The sequence below is a fragment of the Psammomys obesus genome, unplaced genomic scaffold (genome assembly GCF_907164565.1).
Source record: "Psammomys obesus unplaced genomic scaffold, mPsaObe1.curated_primary_1811, whole genome shotgun sequence".
Lineage (NCBI taxonomy): Eukaryota > Metazoa > Chordata > Mammalia > Rodentia > Muridae > Psammomys > Psammomys obesus.
In genome coordinates, this window is record NW_026595981.1 from 22,487,261 (window position 1) to 22,502,047 (window position 14,787).

Below are 14,787 nucleotides of genomic sequence, written 5' to 3' on the forward strand. Positions count from 1 at the left end.
CCCGCCCCTCCCAACACACAAGGGAAAAAAAAAACAAACCACATAATTTGAAATACGTCTTAAAAAAAACGAAAAAAAACAAAAAACAAAAAAACCCCCCAAAAAAAACAGGGAAGCTGCTCTTCAAAGGATGAAGAGTCCCCAACTTCCCATGTGACTGCCTCCTCCTAGTTCTGTTGGTTCCTCTAAGATCAGGCTGGAGATACCCAGAATAATCGAATTGACATCCCAGAGTCACTCTCGTTAGACATAACTACATCTTCTTCCCAGGTTGTCGATTTCACCCACCGTTTGCTATCAAGAGTGTGACGGAGTCACAGGCAAACGTCCCAGGACTGTTCAAGACAACAAAACAAAACAACACAACAACAAACCCGGGACTGCAAAGAGTCCGGGGAAAGGGATGCTCTGCTTTCAGGAGAGCAAGAAAGCCCGGCGCGACGTACCCAGGCCTGTGCCGGGAGGGAGAAAGTGAAGCCGGGAAGCAGCCACTCCCAGCCTCGCTGGAATGCAGTTGGAGGGGTGGGGTGGGGGGTGGAGGGGACGAGCCGGGAGCGCGCGGCTCCCAATCACGGGCGGCGGAGGAGGTGGAGGAGGAGGAGGGCTGCTCGAGGAAGTGCGGCGTGAAGTTGTGGAGCTGAGATTGCCCGCCGCCGGGGGACCCGAGAGCGCCCCTTCCCAGGCGGCCCCTTCCGGCGCCGCGCCTGCCCTCGCCTCGCCCCGCGCCCGCAGCCCGGTCCAGCCTGAGCCATGGGGCCGGAGCCGCAGTGAGCACCATGGAGCTGGCGGCCTGGTGCGGCTGGGGGCTCCTCCTCGCCCTCCTGCCCCCCGGAGCCGTGGGCACCCAAGGTGGGTCCGGCTTGGGGAGGGTGCGGGCCGCCGCGGCTGCGCCCACGGTTGGTCCGAGCCGCGGGGTCACCCGTGAGCTCTACAGCGGGGCGGCGCGGGGCGATGGGGCGATTCTGGCTGCCGGCGCCGCGGCCCGGAGGAGATCGGAGCAGCTGGGCATGGGTCGGTCCCCCCCCCGGAGGACCGCGCTGGAGGTCGGGACCGGCCCCCCTTTGGCTACCCCGGAGCTTCCCGGGCTCCGAGAGGCTCCGGGGACCTCCCGGGAAAGTTCTCTGAAACTGGCCCGAAACTTTTCCTCCGGAGGGCGTGTGTGGCGCTGTGCGTGCGTGTGCCTGTGTGTGTCCCCCCGCCCCTTCCGAGCCCCCTTGCGCCTTCTCGTAGCTCTTCCAGTTGGCAGCCTCCGCCTCCGGACTGGACTGGGCAAGATGCCTTCGGGGTCCCCTTTGCCCTGCCCCTCCCCCTCCCCACCTCCTCCGGCCCTTTGGGATTAGTAAATTACTCCAGTGTACAGCGGGGTCGCCTAGGAGGAGCCGGTGGGGAAAGTAACCGGGTCCTGTCGAGCAGGGAGCAGGGAGGACCGAGTGGCCGGTCCTCAGTTGAGGTGCCTCTTGGTGGTGTCTGGCGTTTTGGGGGGCGGGGAGGGGGAAGGGCAGGCATTTGTTTTGAACAAGTTTTTCTTTTTCCCTTCATTCTTCTTCTTCTTTTTCTTCTTTTTCTCCTCCTCGTCCTCTTTCTCCTCCTTTTTTTTTCTGTCCTGGAGATGGACCCCCCCCCCCCCCATCCCGGTGCTAGGCAAGCGCTCCACGACTGGGCTGCCCATCCCACAACTCTGTTTTGAACAACTTTCCTTAGAGTCAGCTTAGGTGCTCTGGAACTCTGGGAAGGCTGGGATCCTGGGAGGGTGGCCGTGTGTTTTTCGGCTTCTATATAGTAAAGTGGGAAGGCTTCCCGGGCGTTTGACGGGAGGACAGTGAAAAGTAAGGTCAGCCAGGGATAGACCAGAGAGCTGGGTTGCTTTCTTGCCTCTCTCTTCGTGTTGTGGACAGGAAGGTTGACCGGCCGTGTGTGTGTGTGTGTGTGTGTGTGTGTGTGTGTGTGTGTGTGTACTCATGCCTGTGTCCGTTTCTACCATAATCGTAAAAGCTGATACACACTCCGTGTGGGTCAGCCCAGCCAGGCACCCGTGGGTGGTGCTTTGCATGCATTCCTTCTTCAGTAGAACTGAACAGTAGAACAACTCCACAGTAGAAACATGAGCAGCCTTCTCATGGTCCCTGCAGGCAAACCTGGGCTCGAGAAAATCGTCGAGTAAAGTGATGGATCCCAGGCAGTGTGACCCGCAGCCATATACTTGAAATCATAATATGAATCGACCCGGAGCAGCGGGGACACTGCTTCCTGAATCCCTGGGCTGTAGGGAGGACACAGAAAGCAGGGTCTGGGAGCAGTTGATGTTCTCCAGAGGCCAGGGAGCCTGGAGGCTGGTAGGGTATCACCATCTTTGTGCCCCCTCCCTCAGGGTTCCCATCGGTACACTGCTGTACTTTCTGTGGGGCACCCCTCTACGCCTGAGGTGTTTATGGTGGTTGTGTGCCTGGCTTTGTGTAGCCACACAGCAATCTCTCCGCCGACTTGGGGACCCAGGATGAACCCTGCCCTCTCTGGGAACTCCCTCAAGGTACTGGGTTATACTGCTGCTGTAAACAGCGGGAGATGCCCCTTGTCCTGCTGGGGATGGAGGCTCCTTTCAGTTTCTCAGGAGGCAGCCTTCTGACTTGGTGTTGACAGAAGTGAGGTCAGGCCCTTCTCAGAGTCTCAGGGGCCTTGTGCTGGAGAGCTGGAATCTGAAGGGTCTGCTCTCCAGATGGGGAGTGGAGGGCCGAGGCCAGTCTGCATCTCTCCCAAGGCACTGCCGGACTGGTTAAAAAGGCAGCGCACCATCCGGCTGCCTCTAGCCCCTGATTATACCCCAGAAGCGGTCTGGGGCAGTTGTGTGGGGGAAAGGAGATGGGGCGAGCCCAGAGAGTGAAGATGTTGCCGGGATCCTCAGTGCGCGGCGTTTCCCGAAGCGCGGTGGACACTGGTCTTCACCCTTGCAGTGCTCATCATGTTTCAGTTCTAGTATGATTCTCTCCAAACCCTTCCGGCTTTTTCGCTCTACGGGGTTTGAATAGATGCCTCCTGCAGAGGGCCTGGACTCAGTCCCCATTCCCCACCTAGTGGCTCACAACCATCCATAACTCCACTTCTAAGAGATCTGATGCCTAATTGTGACCTCCACGGGCACCAGGCATGCGGGTCGTGCACACGTAGGGCAGACAGAGTACTCATACACATTAAATAAACTAAATCTTAACAAGGAAAAGAAAAATATATATGTATATCGCACTTCAAAGTCAAATGGAAAGACTTTCTCTTTTCCGCTGATCTGTAACTACCGGGGTCTGGCTATGTGCTGCTCTCTCTCACCTTTTAAAAACTTGTGTGTGCTTCCTACATGGCGGATCCTTTTCCACAGGTGGCTTTGTTCCCTCCCCTCTGTCCTGTGAAGCAGGTGTACAGATGAGAAAAAAAACAAAACAAAACAAAAACAACTGAACCTCAGAGAAATGAAGAGACTTCCCCGGGGTTGGTTGAGAGGTGACCAGAGGTTTAGTCATCAGAAGAACAGCCTTGGGGCAGCCGGGCAGTCGGGCACACAGAGAAGAGCTACTTTGTTACTCAGTATGGCCTTCCTAACCCCTCTCTCAGTCTTGAGAAGGTGCCCCGAGGTGGGGGCCTGACATCCCTGCCAGCCCATGCTAGCCTTTGTATTGGGCCCTTGGCAGTGCCGGGGATGGAGGGCAGGAAGGGGCAGAGACCACTAGAATACACAGGCCCAAAGGGGAAGGAAATAAGAGGGTCTAGTGGAGCCTGGGCTGGGAGGCAGAGGGAAGCCGTATTGCCACTTGAGTGCTGGAATGATCAGGAAAGAGAATCTCTCTGTGTCCCTAAGGAGTGGTGAGCTCTCCTGATCCCCTGGAGTGACGGGGCTGTTATTTGCTGGGCCACCAGGCAGGCAGAGGATTTGCAGGGGACCTCGATCCCCAGCAGTGACTCCTGGAAGCTGGTGTTTGGGTTGCTGCAGGTCTGTTTACAAAGCTTCCTATGTTTACAGAGTGGATCGCTCTTCCTCCTCTCCTTTAACTGGCAGGGCCCTGGGGAAGGGAGTAAAGAGTTGTTACCATTAAGTTGAGGTCAGTAAATATTCACTGAGGGGCCAAGTAAGTCACAGCCACTGTTGGGCCTCAAGATGAGTCTCTTCCGCCCTAGAGGTCTGTTCCCTGTGGCCCAAGGGTAGCTGAGCTAGAGTTCCAGTGGAAAGACCCTGAGCATTAACTTTGCTGTGACATCAGCTTCATAGAGCAGGTGTGTGTGTGGCAAGGGAGTCCTGGTATCATTTGACTGAGTTCTGGCCTCTGGCCTGGTTGGGGAGCTCCGGGAATGTAGGTAGTTTCCTGGCAGGGTTTATGAAGACCAAAGGAAATGTTGGCTTTCACACTGTGACCCAGGTAGCAGCGCAGGGCCCCAGCAGACAGGAGGCCCTGGGCTCCTGTCCTCCACACTGCAAATGAAGACACGAAAGAACACAGCCGGGGGATGGGTGGGTATGTGGCTAAACCTTGATGACCAGTGTTCAGCAGGAGGGACCCAAAGCAGAGCGGTGGATACTTGTCCCTCTCAGTCTGGAGGCTCTTGACTAGATGTCATTCATTCATTCCTCATTCATTCACTGCATCCGGTAGATACTTGCCCGGCACTCACAGTCTCAGCCCTGGCCTTGTTCTGAGATGGTCCTGCCTCACACTGCTTTTGTCTCTGAGAGTCAGAAGACAAGGCTTCTGAGAGGACACCTGTGGAGGCAAAGGGCATCCACGTGTAGAATTTGACTCACCATGAAATCCATGGGACAGGATGGTTGTGGGGACCATGGTCAGGGTTGGTGGGGAGAGCCTGGTCAATAGAGGGGAGCGAGAGGGAGGCAGAGACTTGGAAGGGGTCCAAAGGCTTTCTTGGCCTTATGTCAGCAGTGTCTCTGTGTGTGTGTGTGTGTGTATGTGTGTGTGTGGTCAGCTGGAAGCTTCTAGCTCCCCTGGAGGAGGTCTCAGGGTACCAATTTTCCCACCTGTCTGCAAACACTTTAAGACTCTTACTCAAACCGACCACAAATCAGATAAACAAACTGGCTAGTGGGGTGTGGCTGCCAGTCGATCTGACCGCCTGCCTAGCCTGGCTGCCCTGCCCTTCCTGAGCCTGTGTGTTGATTGGTCACGTTGGAGAATTAGCGTGTTTTTATGTTTGTGTGTTTGTGTCTCTCTGTGTGTGTGGTGAGGTTTAATGGAAGGAACAGGGGATCTGAGGCAGACCTGGATTCAGATCGTGCCTCTGTTGCTGTGTTGTTTTGGTTGGTTTATTGGTTGGTTTTACCATGCTGGAATTGGAACTCAGGGCCTTGTGCGAGCTCTGCGAATGATTTGCCGCTGAACCTGTCTTATGACCTTGGAAGGATCAGTTTCCTTTGTAAAATAGGGGCAGTGGCCTCGGTCTCTGAAGTATACAGTAGGTACCCATCTCGGTTACCATGGCAACTGGTATTGTTTTCCTTTTGCTTGGTTGCTGCAGCTGGTGTCCCTACCCCTTGGAGATGAGGCAGCAGAGGGCTGCAGGGGGTAAACTGCCACAGGGGGCGGGCCCCTGCTACAGCTCTGCCATCCCTGTCCCCAGCTAGGCTGGACCTGGGATCTGGGCCTGGAGACAGCTGTGCATATAAGCAGCTGAAGCAGCCATGCTGGGGGAGGTCCTGGCAGCAGGGCGTTATTTTGGGCCTGGCTGCCACCCCTAGCTCCTGTTTCTCTTGGGAGCTTTCGGGGAGGGGGGGGGAAGAAAAGGGAGGGGGAGGTAGGGTGCACGTGGGTGCGGTATAGGGTGGGTAGGCCTGCTTCTCTCCCCTCTGTCCAGGAGAGGAGCCTTTGAGTTCTATTTCTGTTCCTTCCCCTCCTCCCTCCTTGCTTCCTTCCCTATCTGCCTAGAGGGGTGAGAAGAGACCTCTGTGGATGTTTACGAGATGGCTATCAGCTTGAGGCCATGGAAGGCAGCCTGGGAGCCTCGGAGCCTGCCCCCGAGCCCTCCAAGCCCTCTGCCTCTGATCCAAAGGCTGGAAGATAACTAGGGTTTGGCTTTGGGCTCCATGTAGCCGGGACAGCAGGGCTCCTGAAGTCTGATCGCAAAGCTGGGCCTTGCACTCTCTTGAATCTGCACACAGCCACTGGAAGGCAGGGCAGGGAATCTCTGCCGCGGAGGCACCCGTCAGTAGGCCTGTCTATGTGAAGACAGCCTCCGCCCGCCTTTCCCCCAACCTCCTGGGCAAGCCTCACCAGGTGATTCATCTTCTCACCAGGGCAGAAAAACAAGTTCAGCTGGCCGCATTTAATCTCTTCCCTGCTGGCAGGCTTGGTGCCAGTGGCTACCTGGAGCCCCCCCTGGCTGCGGTACAGCTTCTCCTGTTTGGCGACTTAGATGGGAATGTCTGGTCTCTAGCCACCTGCCCGAGGCTCAGGTGGGCTAGGGACGGCAATGTGTCTTGGGGGACCCCTTCGGCTGATAGTTGGCACCTGGCAGCTGGCGTAGCGCCCTCGTGGCAGGAGTTTGGTGGCATGGCTTCTGCCAGCTGCTTCTGGAGTGTTGCCCCAGGAGGTGGCAAGGGTGAGAGAGCCGGTGTAGGAACCTGTGGAGCGCGCCTCACTCTGGTCAGGATCTGCAGCCAGGCCCTCTAGCTGGTGTCCTAGGCTTTTTAAAACTTTCTCCCCTGTGTGGATGGGTTCCAGGGAGCTCTGCAGTGGTGACCAGGCCCCTGGCTACTCCTGCATCTCTGCAACGACTCCAGGCAAACCTCCTTGCCCATGTTTTTGGGTGGCGCTGTGGGGGCAGCTGTCCTGAGCAGGGCAGTTGACGTGTGGGTGTGTTGGAATGGCAGAAGGAGAATGCCCTGAGTTTGTTTGCCTGGGAGACAGATGGGGGGTATCCAGAGGGGTCTGATTCATCATCGCCTCTCTTTGGGGACTTTTCACCCTCCCTTCGGGGACAAAGGGAGGCTTTCTTTGGCTGCTGAACCCCTGCCTGGGTGGTAAGCCCTGAAGGGCTGACACACTGGGGCCCCTCTGGATGTTCAAGGTGGCCCAGCTACAGGGGGCCCCTCCTCAGATTGCTGACTTTTTCCCAAACATGAGAGCATTCTTCTCCTCTGGACCCCATGAATGCAGAGGGGTGGGAGGAAAGGCTGTCAGCCATGCTTTCTCCCGGTCTGGGGTGACAGGACTCCGGGGGAGTGAGGGCGGAGGAGGTGACTAAATTGGATCAGGTCACTGGCAGTGCCCTGACCCACATCCCCCTTCCACCAGTGTGCACTGGCACAGACATGAAGCTGCGGCTCCCTGCCAGTCCTGAGACCCACCTGGACATGCTCCGTCACCTCTACCAGGGCTGTCAGGTGGTACAGGGCAACTTAGAGCTCACCTACCTGCCTGCCAACGCCAGCCTCTCCTTCCTGCAGGTGAGACCTGGTCCTGCCGAGCCACCCCCCACCCCATTAGTGGCGTATGAGGAGAGGGGTACCCCTTCCCTCTCTCTTCTCTTGTGGCTCCTCAACTGGGAATGCCTTCCTGCCTACTTAAAAACCAGCCGACACTGCAGTGGCTGGCCATAGCCATGGTCCGGCCATCTCCGTCATTATTCCCTTAGGGGTATAATTTCCAGGTCCGGCCCTTAACATCCCCAGGCCTCAGTTTCTCTATCTGTATAGTGTACTAGTAGATCTCCTGGCCCACCATTGTGAAGAATGCTGGAGAAAATGTGTGAGGGAGAGGGACGGGTCCAGCCCACTGGGTTGTATCCACAGACCCTGTTGTGGGGCTGCAGGGAACAGACGTGGTCTGTTAAATCACAGATGCCATCTTGCACCCTACCTTTTGGAGATGTGTAGAGATTGGGGCCCTGGCTCTCAGCCGCCAAAATGCTCCTGTACTCTTATCAGACAGCCAAGAATCTGGTGAGGCCTGGTGAAGAGTAGCCTAGGGCTCCATCTGGGCCATGAGGGGGACGAGACTGCAAGGGGGAACCTTGCAGGACATAGCCCTAACCCTGAGTTACCCTCGGGCCTTGTGAGGTGCAGGAGCATTTCCAGGCCAGACGCGCCTCACTGTCCATCCCCGGCCCTTCCCGCCAGGACATCCAGGAAGTCCAGGGATACATGCTCATCGCTCATAACCAGGTGAGGCACGTCCCACTGCGGAGGCTTCGCATCGTGAGAGGGACCCAGCTTTTTGAGGACAAGTACGCCCTGGCTGTGCTGGACAACCGAGATCCTTTGGACAATGTCACCACCGCCCCAGGCAGGACCCCAGAAGGGCTTCGGGAGCTGCAGCTTCGGAGCCTCACAGGTGCCTTTGCCGCCATTGCAAACGCCTCCTGGTTCTTGGTTGCCAACTAGCCATTCTGGCCGTGAGGATTAGAAGTATGGGTCCCGTTGCCAACCCCGTGAAGATTAGGAAAAGAAGGCAGTGCGGTGGCTCAGTGGCAGGGTGCTTGCTTGGCGTGTGTAAGGCCCCAGGTGTGGGGTCCCCTCTTTTTCAGGAAGTGGTAGCACACAGCAGATCCTCAGTTTCATCATTAGAGATCAAGCTGGGGTCCCCCCCCCCCCCCATCTTGGCCATGTCCAAGCGTGCAGTGAGCCACCTGAGCAACTGCCTGTGGCAGCCCCGAGCTGACAGTGTGCCAACTAGGGCGCCGAGCACTTCCCAAACATCCCATTTCAGTCATGCTACAGTCCTGTGAACCCTGCCGCTAACCCTTCACATGTTTTCTTTTTGCCATGTTTATTTTGTTTTTCTGGGTGGTTTTGTTTTGAGACATAATCTCACTACATAGCCTGGGCTGACCTTGGTCCCGAAGCAATCCCCCTGCCTCAGCTCTCTAGGGCTGGGATCACAGGCGCGCCACCCCCAGCCTTCTTCAGTGTTTTGTTCTCCCTCTGGTACTACAAAGGACCAGTGACCTGTTCAAGGTTGCACGGCCGCTCGCTGGTGAAGTGGGATTTCAGACTTCAGGGGTGTTTCCATTGTTCTTGTGATGGGGTGACCCTGAGGTCAGGCGCATGCGTAATGCTTGCTCTGCCACTGAGCTACTACTCGCCTGCCTCAGAGCCCGTCTCTAGGCCCCCATACCATGTGCACAGGGTGAGGCGAAAGGTAGGCAGGATCCGAGTGGACAGCCCCACTCTGCCGCCCCCCCCCCACACACACCCTCTTTCTGGTCCTCCCTTATTCCTGTGTGCGGCTGGCGCTGACAGGGAAGGCAGGAGCCCCCAGGGGAGGACAGGAGGAGGCTGACTGTTTGCCTTCCTCACAGAGATCCTGAAGGGAGGAGTTTTGATCCGGGGGAACCCTCAGCTCTGCTACCAGGACACGGTTCTGTGGAAGGACGTGTTCCGCAAGAATAACCAGCTGGCCCCCGTGGATGTTGACACCAATCGTTCCCGGGCCTGTAAGCCACGCGCATGCGGCAGCCCGCCTGACCCAGACTACTACTGGACAGCCCCGTCTCAGCCACCCACCCTACCCCGCTCTCCCTTCCTGTCCTTGCTGCTATCACGGTGTCATCTCCCTGCCTATAGGCAGGACCTCTACCTGCTGAGGCCTCTTTCCTTTCTGGGGTCTCTCCTCCCTACTGTGCATCTGCCCTTGGGCTCTGCTGACATGTTCTTCCCCCTGTTTGCTCCTCACTGGGCCCCTCCCTCGGCCTCCCTTTCTCTCTCTGCTTCCCTTCTTCACTGCCTTCCTCCTGTTCTCAGCTTCCTCCCTCGCTACCTCCTCCTCCTCTCATTGCCTCCCTCTTCCGTTGCCTCCTCCCTCTCTTCCTGCCTCCCTCCTTCCCCGACTCCATCCCTCACCATCTCCCTTTGCTTCTGTCCACAGGTCCACCCTGTGCCCCAGCCTGCAAAGACAATTACTGTTGGGGCGAAGGTCCTGAGGACTGTCAGACCCGTGAGTCCTGGTACCTGGAGGTGGGGTTGGGGCAGGTGGGCAGCTGGGAGCAGTGGGGTGACGTGCTTGTGAGATGTCTCCCAGAAGGCAGTGCTGCCAAGGGACCGATGCCCAGGTGCCCCCACCAGCCCTCATCCTGCCCTTTTGCCAACAGTGACTGGTACCATCTGCACCAGTGGCTGTGCCCGATGCAAGGGCCGGCTGCCCACCGACTGCTGCCATGAGCAGTGTGCCGCAGGCTGCACGGGTCCCAAGCATTCTGACTGCCTGGTATGTGCCTCTCACTCCTGTGCTCGCTGGGCCAACCCACCGGGACGCGAGGGGTGGGCCTCTCCCCTGGCACTGCCCTGCTGCCGTCGGCACACCAGGTGGAAACATCGCTGTGACCCCCAGCGGCCTGTCTCTACCAGGCCTGCCTCCACTTCAACCACAGTGGCATCTGCGAGCTGCACTGCCCAGCCCTCGTCACCTACAACACAGACACCTTCGAGTCCATGCCCAACCCTGAGGGTCGCTACACCTTCGGTGCCAGCTGCGTGACCACCTGCCCCTGTGAGTGCTGGGGAGAAAAACATTATTTTAATGCTGTGGCTTGTGTCAGTGGGAGCGTGTTCTAAGTATCGTGTGTCCCTCAGAGGGCTGGTCTAGCTGTCTAGCTGCCTCCTTTTTTTTTTTTTTTTTTTTTTGAGACAGGGTTTCTCTGTGTAGCTCTGGCTGTCCTGGAAATTGCTCTGTAGACCAGGCTGGCCTCAAACTCACAGAGATTCCCCTGTCTCTGCCTCCCAAGAGTGCTGGGATTAGAGGTGTGTGCTATCACCGCCCAGCCTCATTCTTTTTCTTAAAAAAATGTTTTATTTATATTTATTTTATGTGTGTGAGTGCATTGCCCATGGAGGTCAGAAGAAGGGGTCAGATCCCTGGGAACTGGAATTCCAGGCCATTGTGAGGCACCATGTGGGTGCTGAGACTGAACCCGGGTCCTCTGCAGGAAGGGCCAATGTTCTTATTTGCTGAGCCATCCATCTCTCTGAGAGCCCTTGCCTTTTCCTTTTTTGTTTTGCTTTGTTTTAGACAGGGTCTCTTTGTGTAGCCCTGGATGTCCTGTACCTCGCTTGGTAGCCCAAGCTGGCCTCAGATTCACAGAGATCCTCCTGTCTCTGCCTTCCAAGTGCTGGGATTAAAGGTGTGCACCACCACCACCGCCCGGCTCCTCCCAACCTCCTTTTAAGTCTCCATCTCAGCTAGCTTAGCCTGGCCTTACCTTGAACTCACCATGTAGCCAAGAATGACATTGAACTCTGATCCTCCTGCCTTGGCCCGGACAAGTGCTGGGATTACACCTCTCCTGGGTTTTTGCCTCATTCTATTTAACAGTTACATACATAGCAGGGGGCAGCAAAAGAGCCCAGACGTGGGAGCTGGCGTGCTGGATTTGACATGCCCCCTACCACTTAACCAGTTTTACTGTTCTCCTCTGGCTGTGCCTCAGTCTCCTCACTGTAAAATAGAGGCAGTAATTGTCCCATCCTCCTAATTGTGTAACGTCTGAATGAGCTAATATTGTGAATCTTTGAGAACATTGTCTAGCCTGTACTAAATACTCTTTTAAATGTGCCTTGTTCTACGGTCTGCACTATAGGGCTTTGTGTGACAGTAACCCAAAACACTGATGGACACTTAGGGGCTGGGCTTGGACCTGGGGACCCTCTTTCCTTCCTCTCGTGGGAGATAGAGTGGGCCTTTAGGTTCTGGCTCTGCTTGCCTGTGGCCGGGGTGAGAAGACAAGGTGGGGAACCAGATTGATGGGTTCAGATCCTGGTTCCTGGTGGATGTGGCACAAACCTGTCACCCTAACACTTGGAGAGTAGAGGTGGTGGGGTCAGGAGTCCAAAGTCATCCTCAGCTGCATAGTGAGGATGCCTAAAAAAATATATATGTATATACGTATATATATGTGTATATATATATGTATATACGTATATATATATGTATGTATGTATATATATGTATGTATGTATATATATATATATATATATATATATATATATCCTAGTTCTGTTACATAGCAGCACAGCGATGGGAGTGATTTGTATAACTCTATGCTTTGATTTCCCTTTTTGCAAAATGCAAATAACAGTGCTGTTCTCATAGGAGTGCTGTAAGGAATAAATGATTGTCCTGAGGTCAGAGGCGCAGAAAGGGCTTTCGGGGATTGGTTGGTGGCGTTCTTCTGGGCACCGTGGCCTTGTTTGTGGTGGGCTGGGAGGGGCCTAGGGCACATGGATTTGTATTCCCACTTCGTCCAGACAACTACCTGTCTACGGAAGTGGGGTCCTGCACGCTGGTCTGTCCCCTGAATAACCAAGAGGTCACCGCTGAGGACGGAACACAGCGCTGTGAGAAATGCAGCAAGCCCTGTGCTCGAGGTAGCTGCCCCGTTCCGAGATCCGCCTCACTCCCTAACTGCCGTCCCAGGCTGGTTCACCCAACTCTTGCCTACGCCTGGGTCCTAGTCCTTCCCTCCCCACCTCCATCTTTGCCTACCCTGCCCCTCTCCAGCTCGGTCTCCTGAGCTTCTCTTGTTGGCATAGGGAAATGACTTGTCACTTCAGGAGGGGACAGCAGACAGGCCTCTGGCACACCATGTGGTGCTCAGGTGACCTGCTTCCCCTCCCTTTCCTTCAGTGTGCTATGGTCTGGGCATGGAGCACCTTCGAGGGGCCAGGGCCATCACCAGCGCCAATATCCAGGAGTTTGCTGGCTGCAAGAAGATCTTTGGGAGCCTGTCATTTTTGCCGGAGAGCTTTGATGGGTAAGGGTGCACAGTGGCCTGAGGGAGGACACAAAGCCTGGAAGAGCCATGAGTGTCAGCAGCATCTCTGGGGACGCCCCTGGGTGGAAGGCAGGTGGGGACCAGAGGGAGCCGGGGTGTGGAGCTGAAGGTTCCTTTTGTAAATAGCACGTGATCCATAGATATGGACATAGTGGTCAAACCATCCAGATAAAGTCCAGGGTACCCATCCCAGAGGACATGTCGTTAAAGTTTCCTCTAGGCCTTGTGTGTATTAGTGGGCACAGAGTGGACAGCGTTGGCTGGGCAGGCTACTTTATGGAAACTGCCATGTACCCCTTGTTTTAGGGACTTGTTTTTGTGTAGCTGCCTCCTTTTTTTTTTTTTCTGATAATTTTTTTTTTTATTTTGTGTGCGTTGGTGTCTTGCCTGCATGTATGTCTGTGTGAGGGTCCTTCTGAGCCATCTCTTCAGCCTTTAGCCCCCAAGCTGGCTCCTCTCTCTCTCTCTCTCTCTCTGGTTTTTTGAGACAGGGTTTCTCTGTGTAGCCCTGGCTATCCTGGAACTCAGTAGACCAAGCTGGCCTCAAACTGCCTGCCTCTCCCTCTGCTGGGATTAAAAGCATGCCCCACCACCACCACCTGGCAGCTCATTTTTATAATAGCTACAGAATAGGAGGAAGCAAAGATAGGCATCAGAGCCTAGACTTCAGTTGGGTTTAAAAATCTATCTCTGTTCACCTGTCTGTCTGTCTCTATCTCTCTCTCTCTCTTTGTGTGTGTATGTAGGGACTATGCCTGGGCTTTTTTAATGTGGGTTCTGGGTATTGAACACTGTTCCTCATGCTTGAATGGCAGAGTCCGACTGATGGGCTTCACTGCCTTCTCCTTTCTATGCCTCTGTGCCCTCATGTGTAAAATGAGGACCATCATAGCTCTACGCTCAAGCTGGTTGTGAAGTCTGAAAGAGTTACTATTTGGGACACTCTTAGAACACTCTTAGAACAGCGCTTGATGGACACCAAGCGTTCTCTGTGTTCGTATTTTAGAGTCTGCAGAGATCGGGGGTTTGTGTAGCGGCACCCCTGATCATCAGTGGCTACTTGGGTGATTTTTCAAATGTCTTTCACGTAAACAGTTCAGCTTGCTTATGACCCTGGCAACTGAAGCCAGTGTCTACGCAGGCCGTCGTACTGGCAAATGAGACTTCTGGATCACAGGACACAAACACTGCTCTGCCAGACCTGGACCCTGGACTCTGAGTCTCAGGGCGGGAACAGCCAAGCTTGATGGGCTCTAAGTGAGGGTGGTCAGGGAGGGTGGAGAGGGGTATGCCGAGGCTCCTGGGGTTCTGGCCCTCCATCCTCTCGCCCTGCTGATTTCTCCGGATCCTTCCAGCAACCCGGCCTCCAGTGTTGCCCCCCTGAAGCCTGAGCAGCTCCGAGTATTCGAAACCCTGGAGGAGATCACAGGTGGGCTCTGTCTGTTTGTCTGTCTGTCCTGCTCCACGGTGGGCCTGGAGTTCTAGACCTTTTTACATAGCCAGACCTCTCCTCTGCCTGTAGGTTACCTATACATTTCAGCATGGCCAGACAGCCTCCATGACCTCAGCGTCTTCCAGAACCTTCGCGTCATTCGGGGACGAATTCTTCATGAGTAAGTGTGCGGAAAGGGAGCCTGGGAGGCGGGGGGGGGTACCCCGCCCCCCCAGTGATAGCCCGGTAGCTTTTACACGAGTTTGCAGAGTGTGCCGAGGCAGGACGAGGGTGAAAGTGACCCCTCGACGCCCAGAAAAGGGGCCTAGAACAGGTACCTTCTTGCAACTGGAAACTCCATCTCCACAGTGGCGCCTACTCACTGACACTGCAAGGCCTGGGGATCCGCTCGCTGGGGCTGCGCTCACTGCGGGAACTGGGCAGCGGGCTGGCACTCATTCACCGGAACACCCAGCTCTGCTTCGTACACACTGTGCCTTGGGACCAGCTCTTCCGGAACCCCCACCAGGCCCTGCTCCACTCTGGGAACCAGCCGGAGGAGGAGTGTGGTAAGACAGGAAGCTCAGCACTGAGGG

At 55.7% G+C, this 14,787-nt stretch overlaps 1 protein-coding gene across 2 annotated transcripts in view; it reads left to right on the forward strand.

Annotated features, from left to right (window-relative positions):
- Nucleotides 1-14,787, forward strand: part of Erbb2 (erb-b2 receptor tyrosine kinase 2) — a 33,565-nt gene that overhangs the window by 10,177 nt on the left and 8,601 nt on the right. The window contains exons 1-12 of one of the 2 annotated variants that reach the window (XM_055620436.1): nucleotides 642-849; nucleotides 7,287-7,438; nucleotides 8,111-8,324; nucleotides 9,292-9,426; nucleotides 9,858-9,926; nucleotides 10,081-10,196; nucleotides 10,337-10,478; nucleotides 12,233-12,352; nucleotides 12,612-12,738; nucleotides 14,115-14,188; nucleotides 14,282-14,372; nucleotides 14,561-14,760. In XM_055620436.1, coding sequence (XP_055476411.1) covers nucleotides 777-849; nucleotides 7,287-7,438; nucleotides 8,111-8,324; nucleotides 9,292-9,426; nucleotides 9,858-9,926; nucleotides 10,081-10,196; nucleotides 10,337-10,478; nucleotides 12,233-12,352; nucleotides 12,612-12,738; nucleotides 14,115-14,188; nucleotides 14,282-14,372; nucleotides 14,561-14,760 — 1,513 coding nt within the window. In that variant the 5' untranslated portion in view covers nucleotides 642-776. Of the gene's footprint in view, nucleotides 1-641; nucleotides 850-7,286; nucleotides 7,439-8,110; nucleotides 8,325-9,291; nucleotides 9,427-9,857; nucleotides 9,927-10,080; nucleotides 10,197-10,336; nucleotides 10,479-12,232; nucleotides 12,353-12,611; nucleotides 12,739-14,114; nucleotides 14,189-14,281; nucleotides 14,373-14,560; nucleotides 14,761-14,787 lie in introns of those variants that run through there. The other variant, XM_055620437.1, reaches the window with a different exon arrangement.